Genomic DNA, 23,330 nt, shown 5'->3' on the forward strand with positions numbered 1-23,330 from the left:
TTCCCAAAAGACTTTAAATTCTTCCCATGGTCTTGTCCTTTGTCGTCAAACAATTCAAATATGAACAGAAACAATTTTTAATTGTGTTTATAGACATCACTCAAGCAAACCTTGCCGCCAAACACTGTCGTGAAATAAACATCGTAAAAATATTTTTTAGTGTTACTTATACAGAAATTGAATTTTCATCAACTATTGATCGACTTATCAAACGGTCTATTTTCGAAAGGACCATTGACGTTAATATGTGCTTTTTGTTTCACACAAACCAAATGTTGTGTACAAGCTTTCAGGAATGAGGAATTTATTCATACTTCAGAATTTGAACTTTAGTAAGACATCACAAAGTCGTTTTTTGAGGTTAGGTCAATATTATTTTCAGATATATGGAAGAGAGAAGATATGACACAAACGATCTTTCTGGATTTACTGTAAACCACCAAAACTTACAAAATTCCTATGCTTCAACTTAGTTTTGGTTAATATATTAATACTGTGGGTTAATTTGATACTAACAACTCTGACAAAAAGTACTATCCAATATGGGGGAACCAAGCCCACCTACTTCACCATATCATATCACCTTTCTTCCATATCACTGATTTTTTTAAATAACTCGAATTACCTATTAGTCCCGCAGCTTGGTAACTTTCTGTATGTATGGAAGAGTGGATAATTGAAAACTATTCTGTCTTATGTAAAATTTTCATATTTGAATATCTTAACTTAGTATAGATAGCTAAAGTAGTAAACTTTGTATTTATGTACAGCTTTAGAAAAACATGTACCATGTAAAAAGTTATGAAGACTGAAAGTTAAATTAAATTAAAAGTTAAAAGCTATGTGTTTAATTTCTTGACTTAAAATTTTTAATAACAACTATAACTATAAACTATTTATATAACATATAAGCATTTTTAGCAGTACTTTACGATGGGACTAGTTGTAAATTCAAATATTCAAATTTGAATATGTATTTATAAAAATTGGTACAGAAAGGTACCCAGCTGTAGGACTTCGTACAGCAGTTCATTACGTCTTACTAATTTTACTTAGTAGTTTACAAAATATTAGTTATTAGGATAAAATTCTCAAAAGCTATAAAAAACGAACTACCATACTAGTATCATAGACAATTTGAACAATTTAGAATCAAAATTTGGACCTCTACCCTAACAAAAACGTAACTATGACGTCACCTATAATTTATTAAACGTGATTAAAACGCATTAATTGCTTTTGCGTGTTAGGGTTTTAAAGAAAACATTAAAAATGAGATACAGGATAATAAACCAATAGAGAGCATAAAGGATGTTAACTACTGAACACATTTTGAGCTTAGTAATCACTACAGTGGAATTAGGAACAAAAATAATGCAGCTCTTCAAAAAATTTTTGAATTTTCAATATAAATAAATGAAATAACATTTACATGCAGATATTTTACACTATTGTAAGTTTTATTTAACTGTTTATTGTTCCTGTTATTTAATTCCACACAAAAATTCAGCATTTTAAAACAGTTAGTAAGAAAGATACAATCTACAACAATGTCTCTGGAGATTGTTTTAAGTTTTAATATATTTTTTAGAAAATGACATTTTTAAATGTTTATTATGAAATTTACTTTATGAAAAATAATTTGTTGCATCATTTGGTTTTTATATCTATAATAACAGGGCGAATGTTGTCTTTGAAAACTCTCCTTGAAGATTAAAGGGTTTACAAGAAAATAGAAAATATTTCATTGATTTACAATGTCTATCAATGAAGATACAACAGTCTGAGAGGCCAATTCGTAAGTCCAGAATGTGTTACATGTTTTTGGGTCTAAATAAATTAATTACCACGTAGTGTGTAATATCTTAAGCATTATCATTAAGTGCTTCAGTGACATGAAGGTAATTCAATTCAGAAACGAAAAAGAACATGATTGTGGCTATGTTTTACCTTGCGAGTTTTTTTTTCTGTTAAACTCCATTCGCTTAGCTCGGGCATATTTTGACAGATTCATTGTCGGAAACCTACAACACAACAATTCCTACTTCTCAGTATTAATAGCTCAAGTATCCTGCTATTACAGACTTCTTTCTTTAAAAAAAGAAGAATTATTCTAAATAGTCGAAGTGTATACTAAACCCATCAAATTTTGGGTAGTATATATTTAAAAAATATATATTTAGTTGTTATAATTTAACTTAACTATTTATTATATGGTGCAGATAAATAAATATTGATTGTCGGTAATTCGCAAAGTTCTATTTTATTTACTATTTAGTTTGTTTACTATTAATATTGGCTATGAGTACGGGTGCTTGGTTGTATAGTAATTTCCAGCCACTTGACGTCTGTCAAAAAGTAACTAACTTCGCAAAAAAATAAATACTAAATTCACTAGACAGTTCGGACTGGGATTAGCGAACCGAGTTTAGAGCAACGGCTTATTGTTAGATTTCATAGGAAACTTGGAAAACTGTTACTGAAACTTGAATTATTTGTTGAAAGAAACGCATGGTTATCATGGACATGTATTTTTGGAGCGACTTAAAAGTATTCTGAATACAGAAGAGCACTGTTTTGTTTAATGTAAACAAAATGTTAATGGAATGCATGGAAGTTTTTAGGGATTGAGGAAGGGGTCAATAATGAGAAAATGAGCATGAATCAAAATAAAGCATTTTACAGCTTCAGTCTCATTACTTATAGCCAAATCTCGTATAACTACCACTGCCGAATCAAATGTAGGCCCCAATTATGAACATTGTTGACTACTTTTTGCTTCATTTGTGGTCATAGTTCGTGCTCGATGTAAAGCCTCTCAATACTATACTCAGTGACAGTCTCTTGAAATATGCAATGTATAATAGGTAGCTTGTTATTATTTAAAGCAACCGTGTGATAAAATGACCATTGACCATAAAATGCATTTTATCCTAGCTCACTGTTCAGGTAAGTCTATTTAAACTGAAAAGACACACAACTTAACATAAATTAAGTGACTGGCCGCAATGGCTGTCAAGAATAACAGTTAAATTCTATACCTACAAAAAGCATTTAAATTCCAGTCAGTTTCTAAAATAAATAATTAAAAACTACAAAATATCGCCACACATTGTTGATAGTTGCATTTGAATTAAAACAAAAGCTTTGAAATGTTATGAAAATATGATAAGATGTTTTTTATTTACCATAAATGGTGAATCCTTCCAACAATATTTTTTCCAATGAACCAAAGATCCTCCTAAGCTCAAATCCGATGTAAGAAACGATCCAAAAACGCCGATAGAGCAGTGAGAGTATTTCAAGTTACAGAAGCAGCCTTTTTGTGTACTTGCGAAGAAACGGTACCGGCGATAGGGTGAAGCTTTAAAGCGAAAAGTGAGGGATATGTTTTGTAAACAACATATGCTGACGAACAGTGAATATTTCTGTACTTAAACGGATGTAGTCTGTTTGGTTAAACTCTGTTGTAGAGCTTAGACATGTGATAGGCAAAAATGTTAAGTGGAAATAAGCAGTGATAAAGGAATTGTGAGTAAGAAAGGATAAGAATATCAGTTGTTTTATTACAACTTCTAAATCTAAATGAGACAAATTGTAAGAAAGCTGTAAATATATATTATGTTATTACTGTTTCTGTTACCATGAAATAAACTCAACTGCTCTAAAAGCTCCAAATCCTGATTATTCTTAATCCTTAAAAAATCCTCCCTCCTGTTTTATGCTCTCCTATCCTATCCCACGAAACAGCTAAACAATTCCTCCCTCCTGATATCCAAAATCCCTCCTAAAATCCTTTTTTGCGAATCTCTTGAGGAGATCCTTTTGAAAAACAACAAATCCTCTTCCCTCCTATTGATGAGTGGGTGTTTAATAGAATTCTATGTCAGTTTTATCTTTTTTATTTCCAAAATCGTCCATCGCTGATACACAGGTTCAGCAAAGGTACCATAGACAGAAAAAAATTATACATTAGTGCCTAGAGTCTTATAATATTTAAAAAATCAGTTAATTTAAGTTTGAAGAATCGAACAGTACCAAGAAACAAGGAAACATTTCAAAATACTTCCTAGAAAAAAACCACTATTACTTCTTCCTTGGTTCTTGGCACATGATTATTTTTTAAAAAAATTCGGAATGTACAACACACAAACGGCAAATTGACAAATGAAATTATTAAAAAAAAAGAAAACATTAATAGCAATACCAATTTCTTAACCTATATTCTATTTTTAGGCAAATTCCAAGAGTATATGACCTAACCTAGCAATTTCAAGTGATTATGGTGCAACATTTTTCATATTTCCAAAAAAAAAAATTGGAAAATTATTACTGTCATCTTATAAAACTGGAAATACTGTCAAATTTTGGTCAAAATATATTAATAGCCAAATTTTGTATTTTCAAAGAATGAAACCAAATTACTGGATGTAAAGTATGACTTTTAAGATCACCATTTTTTAAGATATTTATGACACCAGCGGTCAAAATGTAAAGAGTCAAAGCAATGTGAACTAAATATATCTCAACAAAGATTTTTTCTCTTGGTCATACTGCAGCCAATTGGCTTATTGTATATCTTTCATTCGTGTAACCTTCTGGCTAACGACTACTTAGCTGAGACTGACAGCTTTATATGCTCTCCGAAAGAAGTGGTGGCTCAGTTAAATTAGAAATTCAAAAATGTCTGGTGTCTGCCAGGATCGAACCCGAGCCATCCCCGACTTGGTAAACCACTGAGCTAAGGCCACCTTTTGTAAAAGATTTACTAACATTACTATTTTTTAATAAAATTGACAAGATAATGAAACAGATTTTCATTAGAAAACCCAACGAATGAATATAAATACTACATTTTCATTATTCATAATGTCAATTCTGCCACAATCTAAGATAACGATAATCAACAGAAATATTTGCACATGAAAAAAAATTACTTCAAGGAAATGCCTCATAGAATAACGCAATACGTACATAATATCCAAGGTTGGAAATTATGAACGAGAACGGCTCCTCGAGAAACTTCTATGCACGGGACTGTATGTCGGTGAGCCCCTGTTGCGGGGTGAGAAAGATCGACTTCTCGATCTACCTCCGGATCTTCTTTCACTGCCACCTTTGTCTTCTTTCACACGGATGTAGGCAACTTCTCCCTTAATTTTAAAAATAAAACATTAAATTTGATGAAATGTTAAATAATAATAAATAATTTCTGTTCATATCTAAACTTAATTATAATATTTTTGAAACTTAATATTGATTTTATATTATAAGTAATTTCAAGTTTTGAATCCTAACTGTGATATTGTATATTGTAATTTAAACTGTTATGCCCTTGGAAGGTTATTTATAAGGTTCGAAAGTTCTGAATAAATTATGTGAGTATCCATATTATTCGTTTATTAAAAATGCTACATTTGAAAAGAGAAAATTTCACTTTTCATCACCAATTTATGACATTACATAAAGGTTATCAGCTGCGTCATAAAAACTGTCCTAAATGGAGTACATAAAAGGAAACAATTTTTCTAAAGTGAGTTTAGAAGTTTGTTTACAGTTGTATGCATAAAAATCAGCATTTGGCATAAAAGTTTTCCACACAGCACACTTTCAAAAGCCTTGAATTTTCCAGACTGAGCTGGTATGGAAAATTATTATATAAAAACAGAAATATGGTATCACAATTTTCTCTATACTACTATTTTGGATATAATTATGTTTTATACTGTGTTTCGCGGTCACTTTGCAGTACAGACTCTTATGAAGAACAGTGTTGCAAGGCATATATTTTAAGCAATTGATATTGTTCTTTTTTAGAGAAGTAAACATCAGCATTTGTTGGCGTTATCCCTTTTGTTTCTCGTTTAGCTTATCGGCAATACTCAAACATTTTAAACACCCGTTTAAAATGTTTAAAATAGACTTAATAGTAAATTGTTAGAATGTAAAGCTTAAGAACAATAAAAAATTGATACTGGTAAATAATTCATTGTGACCCTAATTATAAAAAATAAGGTAGCATTGTAAATCTGTATGTATGTATGTAATTACAAACATATCTACATTATACATCTTAAGAATAGCATTAGATGGTCCAAACTAAATTATATAAAATATTTAAATTACTGGAATAAGACTATTTAGAAGGACTTCCAAGTGTTTCTGCCTACTTAAAACTGGTAACACTGAGCTCCAAGATTTCATAAGATTTACATAACCCTATACTGTTTCTAATGCAAAGTCAATGTGAAATGCAGAATAATATATAATGCTAACAGTGTGGAGATGAATAGTATAGCTGGGATACAAATAAGTTGCTAAATATGCAAGTAATCTACCTGCCACCTATACAAAAGAAATTGTTTCGTAGTAAGTTATTTTTGATAATGTGTACACAGCAGAGAGCAATTATGATAAGACAATAGATACAACAAAGAAAAATTGTTCCACTTCATCAAATATAAAAGTATAACACATTAGTTATAGTTGAAAATATAGCAAACTATATTTTACCACAAAGAAATTAGTCCCCTAGACATGGAAATTAAAATCAAATTAAATAGGTACCTCGTGTGATCTAAATCTTGAATCGTCTAACTTCTTAATGGCATACTTCATGTCTTCGTATCTCAAAAACTCTACAACACCTGACCCATCTTTGAAGGAATCTGCAAAGCAAACATCTCCTGCTTCTCTCATGTGATCTTTCAAGTCTTGCCATGATCCAGATGGAGGTAAGCCTATGAATACATAAAAATGTATGTCAATGTAACAGTTTTTATAAATATAGAAACAAAATATTAATAAAAACATGGAAGAAAACTGTTTAAATGTTTTGGGTATTTGCTAGTTTCAACAACCACTTTAAATTATTTAAACATTACATAATACACAATTATATTTTTAATAAAAGCACTTTTGGATAGTATAATACTGATAGTTTCTACACAGATCCATAAAAAGTTTCTATTCAAAAATTCATGGTCAGGAAATAACAAACATAGAAACTTTAGCAAATATATACAAACAAGCAAAAGCTAAGGTAAAAATTTATGAAAACACCAGAATTTCCCACTACCATGGAACCATGTTTTATTATCACTGAATATAGTAAATAATTTTGTACATTTCCCATATATGTCAGCTATGAAATTTAAAGTTGAAATTAAGGAACAGTTTGTTGAATATAACCAAGAAGATGTAGAGAATCTATCCACAGTAACACTAAGAACACTTCAAAAATAAATCAGAAGATAACTCAGGTAAGACAAGTAGTAAAAATTAATGCTAAATGTAATGTAATTGCTATTTATGAGAAATGGGACTAAAAGCTAGAATTAGGGAAGTTTGCCGAAAGTGGTGAAGGATATATATTATCTGGAGGCTATTTACATCCCCAGGTTTTGAAGACTTAGTTAATTAAACAGATGAAGACAACTCAGGCGAGAGAAGTAATAAAAATATCTAGGGAGAACTTATTTTTATAGCTTTCATTTATTCTGCAATAGATAATTTTTCCCATAGTTCTGAGATAAAATAGGCTACAACTAGAGTTTGTGGTAAGGTCTCATTTAAAAAACTTATATTTGACAAACTTTAATATTTGCTCCATGATAAGTTCTGTGAAGGACATGCTAATGTCTATTGTTTAAGTATAAGTTGAGCCAAAATGTTGTCAGACACGAACATAAACCCTTGCAAACTCCTCTAAGAAGGTTGGCAATCATCATAGAAATACACATCTTAAATGTTACTGCTCTAAATAGATCGATCCACAAGGAGACGCAATATCACCAAAGCTCTTCACTGCAACTCTAGAAAATATATTCAGCAAAATGAACTGGCAAAAAAAGGTCTATCCATTGATGGAGAATACCTCAGCCATCTAAGATTTATAGATGACAGCTGTCATGATGTTCTGATTGCTAATAATCCTGCAGAACTAAAGGACACTTATAAGCGACCTAAATGTAGCTGGCAATGAACTTAACAAAAACAAAAACCATGTAAAACGAGCTAGTAGGTGTCCAAGATGTAATAACAACATTGCAGTTGAGACAGTAAGAATGTATACCTGGGACAATTAATACACAAATCTGGCTCCTTACTACCAGAAATTAACAGAAGAATGAAACTGGCCTGGGCACATTTTCATAGAAATCCAGTTGTAGTCAAATCAAAGATGCTGCTCTATCGGAAGAAGAAAAAAATTGATCAGTGTATACTACCAATCATGACATAGAGCTGCGACATCTGGACACTATAGAAAGGTATAGCAAAGAGCGATTGAATAAGAATAGAATGAATCAGAGAGAAAACCAAGTAATCGACATAATTACATCTTTAAAATGGCAGGTGTTTAAATTTATTTAAAATAATTTCATTTAATGTAAATTCTTAGCCAAGTTTTAATTTGTCTATATAGCAACCCCATAAACCCTAGGCAAAGTTATTTTTATACAGGCAGTATGTTTCAATATGCGACAATAAGAGCACAATAAAAAACCTGTGAAGAGATTTCATCTAACAAGTTACTTCTTCACCCTATCGACCAATTATTTACCACCACTATTAACCAGCATTCAATAAATTTCATTTAACAATTTAAACAGAAGGTTGTGGGAGATTTAGCGAAAAGAACAGACAATAAATGGTCCACTAGAATAACACTGTGGTATCCAAGAGGCAGACCAAGACATCCAAATTTAAGATGGGACTATGACAAGGAAACAAGCTGGTAACATAGCTTGGAACAATCGTGCGTAGAAATGAAGAATGACTATGTAAGGGAGGCAGCACCATAATCAGTAGAATACGCTGAGAATGATGATGATATATTCTGACAATTAAGATAAGTTCTTAATTGTGCTAATATCTGGAATGGTTCAAAAATAACACGTATACTATTCTGAACTTTTATTTCCTTAAAAATATTCATACCAATTTCTACAGCAATAGAAAAATTGGTATTAAGTGGTAAAAATATAAAACTTACTTAAAAAAATAGGATTTCAAAAAATGATTGATAAAAGAATCAAATCTTTTAAATGCTATCATGATCTAGTTATAAGGTATACTTTCGAATGTAAATACATTGTAAAATAAACAAGTTTTAAGTATTACTTGTTTTCTTTGTCCAGAAACAAATTATGAAGCAAAAAAAGTTTTGCATTGCCTATTTTTTGCACAAAACATTGTTACCAGTTTCTAAATCAATAAAGAATTTATGAAATCTATACAGGAGCATAAGAAGCAATCAAAATATAACACTGGAAAAGGAAAGTCTCAGCATGATGCAGAAAATGTGTGTAAAAATGTAAGTTTTAGGTAAATATCTTTTTTATATATGGAAACATAATACTAAGAAAACAACAGCCAAAGTACATTTGCTGCTGAGAATATCGAATAACTGCTATTTGTGGATTATTTTCTAGTTCTCCCTTTAAATCCATGAGAATATGTTAGATTAAGCGACTTTGCCGCACCCTGTATATATAAGCAGGGAGTATTTCATACTTAATTGTATATTTTTATAGCATCTTAGGTTTTTATTAAATCAGATAACATTAAAATATTTTAGATTTTTTTTCTTATGAGAAAATCAGGAATTAAAACATACCTGTAACAAGAACCCTAAATTGTGATCTTCTAGCCGGTGGTCCCCTAGAGCCTCTGCCTCTCTCGCCGCCTCGACCACCCCTAAAGCCTCCGCCGCCACCACCACCACCATGGCCGCCGCCTCCGCGAGGAAATTCCACGCGTAATCTATACCCGTCATAATCGTAGCCGTCTCTAGCATGTACAGCGTCATCTGCATCTCTGTTAAATTTTACAAATATTTAATTGCATCTTAATTTGGGATAGGTACAAACTTACCTTGGATCCTCGAATTCGACAAAAGCAAATGGCGGACCGCGTCGGTTTTTCAGGTCGACAAAAGTTACCTTACCAAATTTGTAAAAGAGATCCTGGATGTCCTTGGTGCGTATATCTGGGGGAAGATTGCCAACGTATATTCTACAATCGTTACGACCGGGACCAGACATTTTGTTTTTTGGTGTTTTTAAAAAATAATCTAAAATTGTAGGTTCTGCACAAACAAGCCGACACAACCAAAGAACGGAACGGAGAAGCAGAGACAAGCAGAGAGAAACAAGATTGGAATTGGAGAATCATATAGCGCATAACACAGCGCATTCACCGGAAGTGAGTAGGGAGGGAGGCGATTTTAAATTACACAGACTTGATGTTTTGTGCTATGATAGTATTGTCTAAAATTATTGATAATAGCCTCTATTATCAATAATTATAATAAATCAATCATCAGTTTTATATTTAACTAATGTGAATAAAAGTACGGTTTCAATTATAAAAAGTTAAAACCGGAAATAGATGTTTATGCTAAACTTCATGACAAGAAATATACTTGACGTTTGTGTGCCTAACTTTATACTAAAAAGAGTGACGTTTTGATTTGATTCTTTATTTTATGGTGCTGCGCTGCTTTATGTTTGAAAGGTTGACATTTATCTCAAATATAGTTACGTGGTATAATATTTAATTCTCAAGTAAAGTGAAAATAAAACATGGATTTCATCAATCGTATACCTACCCATATGGTAATGTTTGAATTTGATTTAATAGTATAATTCATAATAGTATTAAAAAATAGTTAACTTGCTGTCACAAATAAATAACATATTTAAGTTCCCGAATTTAAATTTTTTTTTTCTTTTCCAGGACTTTGAAGGGCAAGCCAGGGCAGAAAAGTTATCTAGAATTATCATAACATTATTTGGAGCAGTCGGTCTCATTTGGGGCTATATTATTCAACAATTCTCTCAGACGGTATACATTTTAGGTGCCGGATTCGTATTAGCTGCTCTAGTATGTTTCCCGTTTAAAAAGGGGGAAAATGTCATTTTAATACTTGTTTTTTTTTAGTTAACCATTCCACCTTGGCCTCTATATAGGAAAAAACCATTGGACTGGCAGCCAGTAAAGAATAATGATAATCATCCTAAAGAGACTTCAAAGAAGGGAAAGAAAAATAAATAATACTATTTAAGCATGTTTTTTATAATTTTTAAAATAAACCTTGTTTGTATCACTTAATTTGTTGTTTTATGTATTAACAGTCTATTTGTAGTGTATTTTTTGTGCATGCCATGCAATAATATTTTGGTTTTGATGTTATACAACAGTGATATTGTCATTTCAGGATCAATTCTTGTGTTTTATATAAGTGAACAGATATAAATTTTTCTTTTCAATTAAATTTTATAGTTTCTTGTATACATATTGGGGCCTACAGTATTCCCATATTTCGTACCACATATTTTATTTTTTCTGATTTTAGTACAGTCAAGTAAGTCATCTTGGTAAGTTATATGCTGGTTTATATTTTGTGTTCTATTATATAAAATAGGGTAGGTGGGGCAAAGGTATGTACTTTCTAAATTTTCATCTCTATTGAATTTCCTAATGCTTGAATTGGCCCAGAATATAGATGAAAGCGAAGTTGATACATTTCATAATCATATTAGGCAAATGAAAATTCTTATTTTATTTTAATCTTATTTTAGACAACCATACATCACATGTTTCACTGGAAGCAATAACATGCAAAGAAGAAACATATTCAAATGCTGAGTCTGCATCCACATAGTAGTCACCACACTCGGCCATTAGATAGGAATTTCTTCAGGCCTATGAAAGCCTATTATGACGATTTTTGTGATACCTAGCTAGACGACAAACCATGTTTGTCAATCTTTGACATAATACCAGTTTGGTCAGGTCAGTCGAGCATTTGAGAAATCAGCTTTACTCGATAAAGCCACAGAGGGATTTAGAATGTGTGGTCTTCACCTATTTGATGAACATCGATTCCACCACTTATCAAGATAAAATGGATAATATTGATAGAAATAGCAATGATCTGCACTGTTTCATCTCTTTTGTTGTAGATGGAGCAGAAAGAGGCGATGAGCATGCAGGTCAAACAAGAGGAGAAGAAGAAGAAGAGGAAATTATAGATGAAGAAAGAGAAGTAGAAAAAGCACAAAATAGTATTTAGGTATTTAGTAGATACAAAAATTATACAGAAAATAGAGCTGACATCCTCCCTCCTCTCCTGTTGTGTAAATAAAGAGAAATACCAAGAGGAATTAGCACAGAAACTAGTAGCAAATACCTTTGAGCACAAGAATATAGATGAACTAGCTGAGAAAATAACTAAACTAACTAACTAAAGCAGTGGATGAGAATTTCAAAAGACAGAAAAGCGTGGAAGCAATTTTGGAGGAGGCATATGTCCAACAATAGATAAATTAAGGCTGAAGAAGAAGAAGTACCTACTTTATTGAAACCTATTGTTCTTGCCACACTTGTCTTTCTTGGAATTCTCAATGATAATTTGTTCCTCTTTATGAAATCGCTTGTCCAGTCACGACCAGCTAATAAAAAGCAAGGAATCTGACAGATTTTAAACTCAACCCATAAAATCGAAGATCGAGATTCCTGTAGTGTTGCACAATTTTAAGTTCTTGTTCATGAGTAAAAACTCGTTTGAATCGAGGTGACTTCGAGGAGGAGTATCAATTTTCAGACGTTTTCGAACTGCAACTTCACCGAAGTTGAGAGTTCTTCGAATGAATTTGAACCTGTCATTTTTGCCAAAAAAATGTTTCAACTTTAGTAATGGGGTAACGTGCTCTCAAAACTGAGCGATTTAATTTGGTATAATCAACAAAAACTCAAATGTTATCTCAGTTTCCTAAAATTTTTGATATTGTTAGGAAGTTTAAAAGCGAATTAGAAATAAAATTAATTGAAAATGCACAATCTTATGTACAATCTCTGCCTAGAACAGTTCCTATACCTCTGTTAAAACCTTTAAAAGAGGAACCGGAGAGATTAAAACTTTTGGATTATAGCAGGTAGATTATCCCACAGAATAGTTTAGCCCCATAGTAATAGTACAAAAAAATAATACCTTTTAACTTTGTGCTGATTATACCAAATTAAATCGCTCAGTTTTGAGAGCACTTTTCCCCATTAATAAAGTTGAAACTATTTTGGCAAAAATGACAGTTTCAATTTTATTTTTCAAAACTGGATACTAATTCTGAATTCCACCAAATAAAATTAACTAAAAATTCTCAACTTTTGACTACATTTATCACCCCTTTCGGCAGGTTTTATTTTAAGCGGCTACCTTTTGGAATCACCTGTGCCCCGGAATATTTTTCCTGTATACTTAACAAAATATTGTCAGGTATAGACAGAGTTGTAAGTCACATAATGATAGGTGATGATAAACTTTGGTTCCAAGTTTATCGTTCTGATTTATTAGAACCACTGACAGCTTTACTAAAGAAAAACGTTATAATTTGGAGCGTATCACAAACGGATGCATTCCAAAAATCAAAATTACTACTAAGTGTCCTACTGTGGTCTATTTTGACCCAACAAAACAAATTTTAGTACAACCTGATGAATCTTCTTATGGCTTAAAAGCATGCCTAATTCAAATTTCTGATGGTAAAACTGAAATTGTGCATATGCATGAAGATTATTAATAAATACTGAGAAAATGTATGCTTAGATTGAAAGGGGCATTAGCTTTAATATGGACTATCGATAAATTTTTAGAATATGTTATCGGTTGCCATCAGTTACATTGCAAACATTATCATCGACCTTTATTGCAAATTTTACAAACAAAATCGATGGATGAACTGACACCTAGACTACGTTTCAGGTTACGTTTGATGCGTTACAATTACAGTGTTCATTATTCGCCAGGAAAAGATTTAGTTAGGATTGCTGATGCTTTGTCATGCAATTTTTCTGATAATGCTGAAGAACCAGAAACAGAGGAGTTAGAGGCTGAAACAGAGACACATGTCAAACTTATATTGCAGTCTTTGCCAACTAAACCCAATTGTCTGGAACAATTAAAAGTTGAGCAAAAGCTAGATATTATTTTGTCTCAAATAGTACCTACATCCGACACCCTGTTAGGGTAAAAGGAAGGGGAGAAAGAAAGAAATAGTACCTACAGTACACTGCGGAAGGATGACCAAATAAAAACAAATTAAATCCTGAATTAATCTCTTATTACCAATATCGGTTTGAACTTTTCATTGTCAGAAGATATTTTACTTCGAGGTTCTCGCATTGTGATACCTTATGCATTGCAACTACAAGTTATGAAATTCATTCATTAAGGCTATTTTGGTATTGTTCAGATGATAGCTAGGTTTGTTTACGCAGCTAGAGAATCTAGTGTATTGAAAACAGAACTAATCCTAAAGAAGCTATGCTTTCCGATAAATTTCCTGATAGGCCATGTCAGAAAGCAGCTCTGGACCTAAATAAATATCTTGATACATGGTACTTAATAACCGCAGACTACTATTCAAGGTTTTTTAAATTCTTTAAACTTACAAAAATGACAGAACAAGTTATAGTTGAGAGGGTAAAAGGAATTTATTCTAGATATGGCATATGTGAAATAGTGCGATCTGATAATGGCCCACAGTTTCGAAGTGAATTTTTCCACAGTCCAACGGACTTGTTGAGGCTGCCGTAAAGGTTGCAAAAAATTTAATAAACACATTCACGAAACTCTTAGCTTATAGAACTACCCCCCTAGAATGTGGTTTTTTACCAGCTGAATTATTATATGGAAGAAAGATAAGGTCATTTCTTCCTTTGTTACCAAGTGACTGAAATAATCCTATCGATTTGAGAGATTTCTGAGGGAAAGAGAGGGTAGAGCTAAGGATAAGAGTGCAAACCTGTTTAACAAAAGACATCGGACCAGAACATTGTCAGATCTAACCATTGGGAAATTTGTCCCGGTAACTGATCTTAGAATTTATTCTTGTTGTGAGACTTTTAGATCAACCTAGATCTTATTTAATAGAATCAAATTCAGGTCAGGTTTACCGCCGTAATGGGTGGCATTTAATACCAGCACCTTATTACGCAAAACCCAATCAGTTTTCTCCAACATTGGTGTCAACTGAGTTCTTAGGTACTCATAATAATAATTGTAATAATTTTGAACATAAGCAGGAAATTAGTATACAATCAACATACAAAATGTAATTTGTCCAATCAGACCATAATAGAGCAAGATTAAGAAAGTAAAATTAAATTGAATGCTTCTCCAAAGACTGTGGGTGCTAAGTCACTACCAGTGTCATCTGAAAATATTGCAGAAATTCCTATTTCAGTAAGACCCAAACGAGAAATAAGAAAACCTTCTCACTTGAAGGATTATGTGAAATGATTGTAAGCTTTAGTATATTGTATAATTTATATAGGGGAGTAGTATACAATATTATCATAGACTTGATCGCAAAAACAGCGTCCAAGAGAAACGTTGTTACAATTTGGGTGAAATTTGTTCGGTCCACAGTTGTTGTTACGTATATCGTAGTCAGCGCTTACTATTTTACCCCAAAACCTAAAGTGTAAGGGCGTTGTTTGTTGTATCCACTGGCTTCGTTATGTAGAATTCTGGGGCGCAACAGATTCTGGGACCCAATTTTTATATATAATGAAGTTAGCGAGCACAGAAAACTGCAGATGTATATTTTAGACTAATTGTGGGATGAACATACATACAGACATAAATAATCGTTCCTGTTCTACTCTTAGGTGTCGAGGGAGGTGCGTCTAGCTTTTGATGAATTTTCTCCATTATTTTTTGTTTTTCGTCAATTGTGTTGCTTCTTTGCAAGATTTGCCTTATTTTGTAATATCTCTATGTCGACGTTCCACTTTATTGGTCTGCCCCTTCTGTTTTTCCGCATTGGTTTAGCTTCCCATACCTTTTCACTTGTCTGTTATTGTCCATTCGTGTTGCAATTAGCATGACCCTACCATGCTAATTTTTTCTCCTTTATTGTGTGAAGTAGTGGTTTAATTTTAAGTATGTTTCTTATTTCTACAGTTTTGAGTCTGTCTGTCCTTCTCGCCCCTATCGTTCTTCTGAGTTATTCATTTCTGCTGTTTGTATCCTACTCTGGTGTAATGGTGTCTTCTGTTTAAAATCCAGTTTTCTGCTCCGTATGTCAGCGTTGGCCTATAGGTATATTGTCTCATACACATATTATCATCTTAGTTTCTCTTGATATTTCTTTGTTATTGAGAATTCCTCTATTTAGAGTCTGGAATAGATTTCCTGTACTCTTTAGTCTGTGTGGGATGACACTTTTATATTGGAACAGAATCAGTGGATATTTGATTATCTAGTTGCTAGTTGTAATTTGCAACAACACCACTCAATTGATCTTTGTATAAATGAATCAACCAAACAGAGAAATCGGGAGCAAGTTAAAAAAATTAGGTGAACCGTAGCTGCATCATCTTTGGGTAATGGTTCTAACATTTTTTTAAGGATAGATGCTAACAAAGCCGCACCGGCTCGCGGACCCGTCCGGACTTCTTACACAATTTGTTCTATTTAAAATTAAAATATAGGAAGCCCTTAATTAAAAAGCCGTTATATGTATAACCACCTGCAGCTCTCATTATGCGCCAACCATTTCAACTTCTCATTCTTTTGTAGAATAAAACAGAGTTGAGTTTTTTTTAATTTTTATTATAAAACAATACATGGTTTTAGATTTATAAGATTAACAAAAAATCTATCAGGATCGAAGGTATTGTAATCATAAAGAAGTTGTTAACGGGCTAAAATTAATCAATAAACAATAACATTTTTACAGGTGCCTAGAATTTAATGTGTGTAACTTAAATTAAAATACGATCAGTCTGATCACTTTCTTTCTTTTTACAGTTTACAAATGTGCACAGTGGTAACGCAAACGATTTTACTATAAACTGAATATAAAATAGTAGAAGATACTATTCTTAAATTTCCAAAAAAATCTTTACTCACGATACTAATTTCAGCGCCAACATAAGAAAACTAATATCCATAAAAAGTTTCAACCTATACCACTGTGATAGATACAAAATTAAAAAAAAGTATATTCTATCGAGGTTTCCTTCAAAAAGTAACATTACACATTGTAATGATCTGTCAATATTTATAACATTATATAATCTTTAAGTTGTGATAGCGTATCTTGATCTACAGTCTGCAACAAAAACCCGTATTGCTGCTCGCCAACTTGTGTTTTCAGCTGCACCAGTTGCGATTGGAGATAGTCCTTTAAGACAATCGTGTGCACAGGATCTGACAAAATGAGCTGTTTCCTTCTTTGATTATGATCTGTTTCATAGTAGCAGTCTTCGTCTTCGAAGTCGCTCGGACTCTGGCCTTCTGTTAAAACTAGGGAATCTACTATTACTCCGTTATCTTCTGTTCTGGTAATGTCATTTAAAGTCTCTAATATGTTTAACATAACTAACCCAAATCGTTCAAAAACTGGCGTACTTTGGGTCGTTAATAAATTAGTAAGTGCTAAACCCAGTAATTTCCTATGATCTGGCTGGGAAACATGTCTCATTTTATCCAGCCACATGTCTAACAATTTGCACATTATAACCTGCTCAGTCTCTCTACTACTTTGGGCTAACTTACTCAGTACTCTAGTAAAAACCTCGTGTGAGGATAGCAGCACCCTTGACATGACACACAGGTACATCGACAACAACATCGGATAGCTTTCCCCGACGTAAATTTTTTCGAATATCCTCGGCAATATAGGAAGCGTTGTCTCCGCTCCCAGTGTTGGTGAAGCTCTTAAGAACGTCTCTACCAACCTCATCAACATTACAATTCCCTCATTCTTTAAATCTCCCATTAAACCATCACAAACTTGCATAAGTTGTACGCCCTGTGTGCGCATGATCAACTCCGGAGCTAGCAACAAATGTACCAAAGAAATTAACAAACAATGTCTTAAATTCTCTGTAGAATACTCTAGTAAAGATCCCATACAATTAAAGAGCTGTAAAAGAGGTTCTGACATAGTTGTGGAGTACTCTAAAACCGTCATCCAAAGATTCAAGCAGTCTTCTAACAAATATACAATGGCACTCTGAGACACATCAGTCCCCAACTGAATTATCGGCAACAAGAACGGGTTCAGTTCCGGTTTAACTCCCTTTAAGGCTTTTACCAGTTGTACCAACGTGGCAACTATAGCACACCTCAACATATTGTGCTCCTCTGACTCTTGCCAGAGATACGGTAGGTACTGTACTAAAGAATCCAGCTCCAGCTGCAACACCCCGCCCATTATTTCTAAAAGTAATGTCATGACATTCAGCACTTGCATCTTAGTTTCGCATTCCCTAGCTTCCTTTAACAAAGTGAATAGTAAATTAAATGAGGTGAACATGTAGTCTTTAAATTGATCACAATTGAACTCGAAATCGTCGATGGCGTACCTTAAAGTAGACGCAGCAGTGAGTCTTACGGCCATATCCTCTTTTGGATCAAGCAAGTTGTTGATACATTCGTACAAAACTGGTCTTAGTTCGCTAGATAACTTTATACCAGTCCATCTACCTATTAAAGCTGTCACCCTCCGTCTTATAACCCTGTAATTATTATCCTTCACTTTCAGTTCTTGGTACAAAGTATTGGTAAACCACGCATCGAAATCTATAGCGTCATACAAATCAAAAGCGCATAAACCCACAGCGTTATAAACTGCATCTTTTTTTAAGATAGCTTGCATATCATTTGGAGAGACCAGCACATTAGTTTCAGCTACTAGTTCCAGAACGACAGGCGTCAATGTGTCCCTGTACTCATGGAAAATCGTCACGAAGACTGTATCAGTGCTGGGCCTCAAGCTATACTTCCAACTATCACCGCTTTCGTCATTTGAGAAATCTTCCGGATCAGAATCCCATGTATCCAGCTCATCTTGCGTCAAGATGAAGTAGTGTCCTATTAATTTTCGACACATATCTGCCACTCTATCAGGTTGGAAAAACTCCTGCTTGATTTTCGTCGCCTTGACTGTATCTGGATATTTATTCAAATCAGATTTGACCGATTTATATTCTACACAAAGCAAAATGTTTTTTATCAAGTTGAAACACTGAATTACAAACCTTTCAAACACAAAATTGATACCTTCATCAGTAAATAGGTAAAAAAATGTGAATTCTAGAGACAGCTGAATAAAATCTATAAAAGAAAAGGGATGGGTATCTAAAACCGATAGTAAAACTTTTGTTAAATGAATTATAAACTTCTCACATAGTTCAAGCACATAAATACCTTTTCCTTTAAGTTGTTTCCTACACTGCAACACAACTTTGGCCTTCTCAAATAAGATTTTTAAAAAGGACATGCAACTTTCACTCTCGTGCGGCTTATAAAAGCCGAAAACCGAAAGCTTTCGTAAGATTCTTAATGTCAACAAAGCTTTTTCTAAGTTTACTGTGATACTTTCGGCTGTAGCACCTTCAGAAATGTCCCTAACAAAAGCCTCAGTATAGTTATTCCAGAGATTCAAGATAAAGTTGTAAATGTTTAAAGTAAATTCATAAAAGATTCTCCTATCACCAGCGAGACGTTTGGAAGAAATTGCTTTGACGACATGGTGTAAAGTTAAGAGAGATCTATGCTGGACTAAACTATCGGAACTTTCAACAGCTGTTAAAAGAGTAGGAAACAGCTCAGGCCATTCTTTTGGACAGTCCATTCGAGCGATCTTAGCAACTAGTACAGCTCTTTGTATTGCTATTTGGTATATCGGTTCAATAAAATCTGATATCAATCCTTGTTTAATAGTATTTTTTTCGTCTACTGCTATAGCATTCGGTGCATTCTTTCTCCAGTACTTATCGAGTCCGTTCTTCATATATAACACTGCTATCCACCTCACGTTGATGTCAATTGAATGTGTGGAAATAACGTTAAATAAAGTAGTATAGAAACCTGGTTGTGTTTCCCATTCTTTCAGTTTAGCCTCTGCTGGTTTGAGCACGTCTGGGTTCTGGCTAGCGGCTCCTTGAAGGACTTCCAGGACCATCATGTTTGTTGAGTCCACATTCATTTTTATAGATTCACATTTAATTAATTTGATACTTCGTTCTTACTCATTTACTCAGTATGTGGTTGTTCCTACCATCATTAACTGTAATAAGAAAATAAAGACTACATTTAATTCTGCCCAAAAATTAACGAAACATTTTTAAAAAATTTCAAAATTTTTCAACCAAAAATTTAAGTTTCTCAGGACTTTTCATCAAACTTTTTAGACAATTTTCCAAATTATTTCATTGAACAATTGTCCTGCTCAAAAAAGTATTCAATGAAACTTTTTACTAAATTTTGAAATTTTCCATTTCGCTGAAACTTCCAAACATCCATTTCATCCATAATATTTTAATAACAACAAAAAGCATTCCTGATTTATTTTTGAAATATTTAACAGTAACTTTTAATGAATGGTCTATGTGAAAGTTTTTACGCTGTATGGGTACTATTTAATCTTGTTTTAAAATAACAACTAGTAGTAAAACATAATTTTCTCAATAAATAAATATTGGTGAAATTATTACAATATAGTCTTAAATTGATTTATACCTAATTGAAAATAAACTGTTGAGATTGATTAAAATTAAAATAAACTTTATCTATAAATTTATGACATTTACTAAAATATAATCTTCATAACTGATTTTTTTATTCATATATGAATGAATGCATAAATTATTGGTTTCAAAAATAAAACCAAATGTTAATGAAGTATTAGGAACAGAGAACACTGACAAAAACACACCACAAACCACCATGGATGACAGAAAAAGTAAAATAAATGATACAAGAAAAAACAAAATGTATAAGAAATGGCTAACAAATAAAACATCTAGCAATAGAGTAACATATCAAAGGAAAAACGAAGAAGTTAGCAATCAAATAAAAGAAGCAAAAAAAAATTCTGGCAACAAAAATGTGTCCAAGTTGAAAATTTAATTGGTGGTTCTCAGAGTACGAAAGCATGGAGAACTATCACTAATCTAAAGAAAAACACCCACAACTCCTTAAGCAACTTAATTACTATAGAAAAGTGGGAAAGTCACTATAAAAATTTACTCTAACAGTCCAGATTGGAATATATGGGACAGAAATACAGTATGGAGAGAAAACAAATAGTAATATTAATACTACTAACAACGAGATACATACTGCATTAATTAAAATGAAAAACGGGTGATCTCCAGGACCAGACAATATAGCTGTAGCGTTACTCGAAGCAGGAACTCTACTCCAAATAGAACAAATAACTTTTCTAATGAAGCAATGCTGCCAATAAATTAAAGTATACAGGGATAACACTACTGACCTAAAAATCAGAAATAAACTGTTAGAACCAATAAAAGTAACTAAAGGACTAAGACAAGGATGCAGTATGTCACCTTACTCAAGGAGTACACGAATTAATCAGAGACATAAAATTGTAGGATGTCTGAGCTCCTTATGGTGGGATAGCAACATTTCCAAAAGGAACAAAAAAAGAATAGGGCAAACCATGGTTGAATCGGTTCTTCGTTATGGCTCTGAAGTATGGACAATTAATGCAGACCTGAAGAGAAGATTGTTGGCAGTTGAAATGGATTATTTGAGAAGAAGTGCTAGAACATCAAGGCTGGAAAGGAAGACGAACGAATCTATAAGAAATAATATGAATGCTACAGAAATGGTCATTGACAGAATAGAAGAAGAGGTTTAAAATGGTGTGGACACCTCTTGAGAATGCCTGACTAACATTGGCCCCAAAAACAGATGACTTTTAATTCATTATATTTATAGTTTATAAGAAGAGAGTTTTAATTATATTATTTGTAGATTTGTACATATTTCAATTAAAAATTTGAATCATAATATTTTTTCTAAAAAGATTCATTCTAAAAAGTTAAAATAATATTATTTCTTTAAAAAATTTTATAAAACGCAAAAATTTAATCCTATTCTAGTACCACGCGGCATCTACATAAAAAAACATCTAAAGTTGCATTTGTTGCCCCACTATTTCATGTTTTAGAAGCAATAAGAGCGCTGACATGACCGCTGCCTAGTGGTACTAAAATCTTGATCCACCTTTCATTCTTTTTTAACATGTGCGATCAACCTTTGCTGACGCTCTAAAAATAACAGTGAAAGATACTTCTATATGTGTCTATATTCTTTGGTTAAACATCTAATTTATTTTTAATATATAACTTTGATGAACATATGATGAAAACTACTATTACAACAGGTTAGACAAAACCTAGATTCATTCGTAAAAAGTACATCTCTTCTACAGATTTCAAATTACAGTTAAGCTGCAGTCTTAAATTAAACTATCTTAATATTCTCTGCACTGTAGTAGAATTTTAAGGAATATTCCCAAAATCCACACCTTGATACCTATTCTAACTGTAATTTGCTTATCACAATGCCACTTGCTTGAAAGAGTGGATCCAAGATATTTAAATTCCTTAACTCTTTTAACTTGTTGGTCACCTATGAGAAGGTTTGCTTGCTTGTGTTGATGTCTGCTTATAATCATAAGTTTAATCTTCTTATTGTTAATGTTTAAGCTGTACCAATCCTCTCTGTACAATTGTTAAATTAAATTGAGATAGTCATTTTATATTATTAATTGATGGCAAAGAGCTAATAAGTATTACTACTATATGAAATATAGAAATGATATAGATGAGATATATAGAAATCAAAATGAATCAAATATAAAGAAATCACAGTTCTAACAAAAGATTATGACAAACATATATGAAACACATTGATAGAAAATTCAAAATACTTAATCCTAGTAAAAAAAAATATCCATAAATATGAACACGAAACATTCCTGTAAAAGGAATGCCTAAAAACATATATGTTATACAATTATTTTTAATACAATAACGATTGTAGATCGTGTAGATTCTTTAGTTGTAAAGCTATATGTCTCTATATAGATTTATATTATATAGTAATTAATAACTTACTATTAAATTAATTACCTTTTCCCGGAAAACATTAATGATTTGCAGTATTTTTATCCTATTTCTCGTTCAAGAACCTAGTAGAACTTATTTCCTTTAAACCTATATGTCTAGATTAACAGCCCTTTTGCGAGGTAGTTTCCTTTCTATAAATGCAATTAGTTCACAAGATTTGTTCAACAGTATATATATTATTAAAAGAGCTTTGTGCGACTAAATAAACTTTCTTTAAAATACGAATAATTGGGACTTAATTTTATTGAATGGAGATTTGATTTTGACATCCTATTCCCGACATTGTTTTCATGATTTATTTAGGTTATGTCTCAATTCTTGGACAATTTGTCAAGAAACAAGAAAGAAGAAGAGTTAAAGATACATTT

At 32.4% G+C, this 23,330-nt stretch overlaps 3 protein-coding genes across 4 annotated transcripts; 1 reads left to right on the forward strand and 2 right to left on the reverse strand.

The window, feature by feature from the left end:
- Positions 1–2,428: 2,428 nt before the first annotated feature.
- SF2 (splicing factor 2) lies at positions 2,429–10,150 on the reverse strand. The gene is made up of 4 exons (XM_072537086.1): positions 9,877–10,150; positions 9,620–9,819; positions 6,568–6,740; positions 2,429–5,153 (listed from the first exon to the last, which is right to left on the reverse strand). The coding sequence occupies exons 1-4, from the start codon at positions 10,044–10,046 to the stop codon at positions 4,995–4,997; spliced, it is 702 nt and encodes a 233-aa protein (XP_072393187.1). The 5' UTR covers positions 10,047–10,150; the 3' UTR covers positions 2,429–4,994.
- Positions 10,151–10,460: 310 nt separating this feature from the next.
- On the forward strand, positions 10,461–11,115 carry Spase12 (Signal peptidase complex subunit Spase12). The gene is made up of 3 exons (XM_072537087.1): positions 10,461–10,619; positions 10,741–10,887; positions 10,945–11,115. The coding sequence occupies exons 1-3, from the start codon at positions 10,587–10,589 to the stop codon at positions 11,056–11,058; spliced, it is 294 nt and encodes a 97-aa protein (XP_072393188.1). The 5' UTR covers positions 10,461–10,586; the 3' UTR covers positions 11,059–11,115.
- Positions 11,116–16,613: 5,498 nt separating this feature from the next.
- LOC140445200 (importin-11-like) lies at positions 16,614–23,257 on the reverse strand. 2 transcript variants are annotated; one of them, XM_072537089.1, is made up of 2 exons: positions 22,966–23,257; positions 16,614–20,087 (listed from the first exon to the last, which is right to left on the reverse strand). In XM_072537089.1, the coding sequence occupies exon 2, from the start codon at positions 20,004–20,006 to the stop codon at positions 17,073–17,075; it is 2,934 nt and encodes a 977-aa protein (XP_072393190.1). In that variant the 5' UTR covers positions 20,007–20,087; positions 22,966–23,257; the 3' UTR covers positions 16,614–17,072. The 2 variants fall into 2 exon arrangements, with proteins under 2 accessions (XP_072393190.1, XP_072393191.1); XM_072537090.1 differs by having other exon boundaries at positions 22,951–23,257.
- Between the last annotated feature and the right edge of the window lie 73 nt (positions 23,258–23,330).

The sequence above is a fragment of the Diabrotica undecimpunctata genome, chromosome 7 (genome assembly GCF_040954645.1).
Source record: "Diabrotica undecimpunctata isolate CICGRU chromosome 7, icDiaUnde3, whole genome shotgun sequence".
NCBI lineage: Eukaryota > Metazoa > Arthropoda > Insecta > Coleoptera > Chrysomelidae > Diabrotica > Diabrotica undecimpunctata.

Bases quoted from the DNA above. Each gene is read 5' to 3' on its own strand.
- SF2 (XM_072537086.1), bottom strand. From the start codon at position 10,046: ATGTCTGGTCCCGGTCGTAACGATTGTAGAATATACGTTGGCAATCTT. The intron at 9,820-9,876 runs GTAAGTTTGTAC...AAAATTTAACAG, and splicing joins GTCGAATTCGAGGATCCAAG to AGATGCAGATGACGCTGTAC. The intron at 5,154-6,567 runs GTACCTATTTAA...TTTAAAATTAAG, and splicing joins CAAGATTTAGATCACACGAG to GGAGAAGTTGCCTACATCCG.
- LOC140445200 (XM_072537089.1), bottom strand. From the start codon at position 20,006: ATGAATGTGGACTCAACAAACATGATGGTCCTGGAAGTCCTTCAAGGA.
- Spase12 (XM_072537087.1), top strand. From the start codon at position 10,587: ATGGATTTCATCAATCGTATACCTACCCATATG. The intron at 10,620-10,740 runs GTAATGTTTGAA...TTTCTTTTCCAG, and splicing joins ATCGTATACCTACCCATATG to GACTTTGAAGGGCAAGCCAG. The intron at 10,888-10,944 runs GTATGTTTCCCG...GTTTTTTTTTAG, and splicing joins GATTCGTATTAGCTGCTCTA to TTAACCATTCCACCTTGGCC.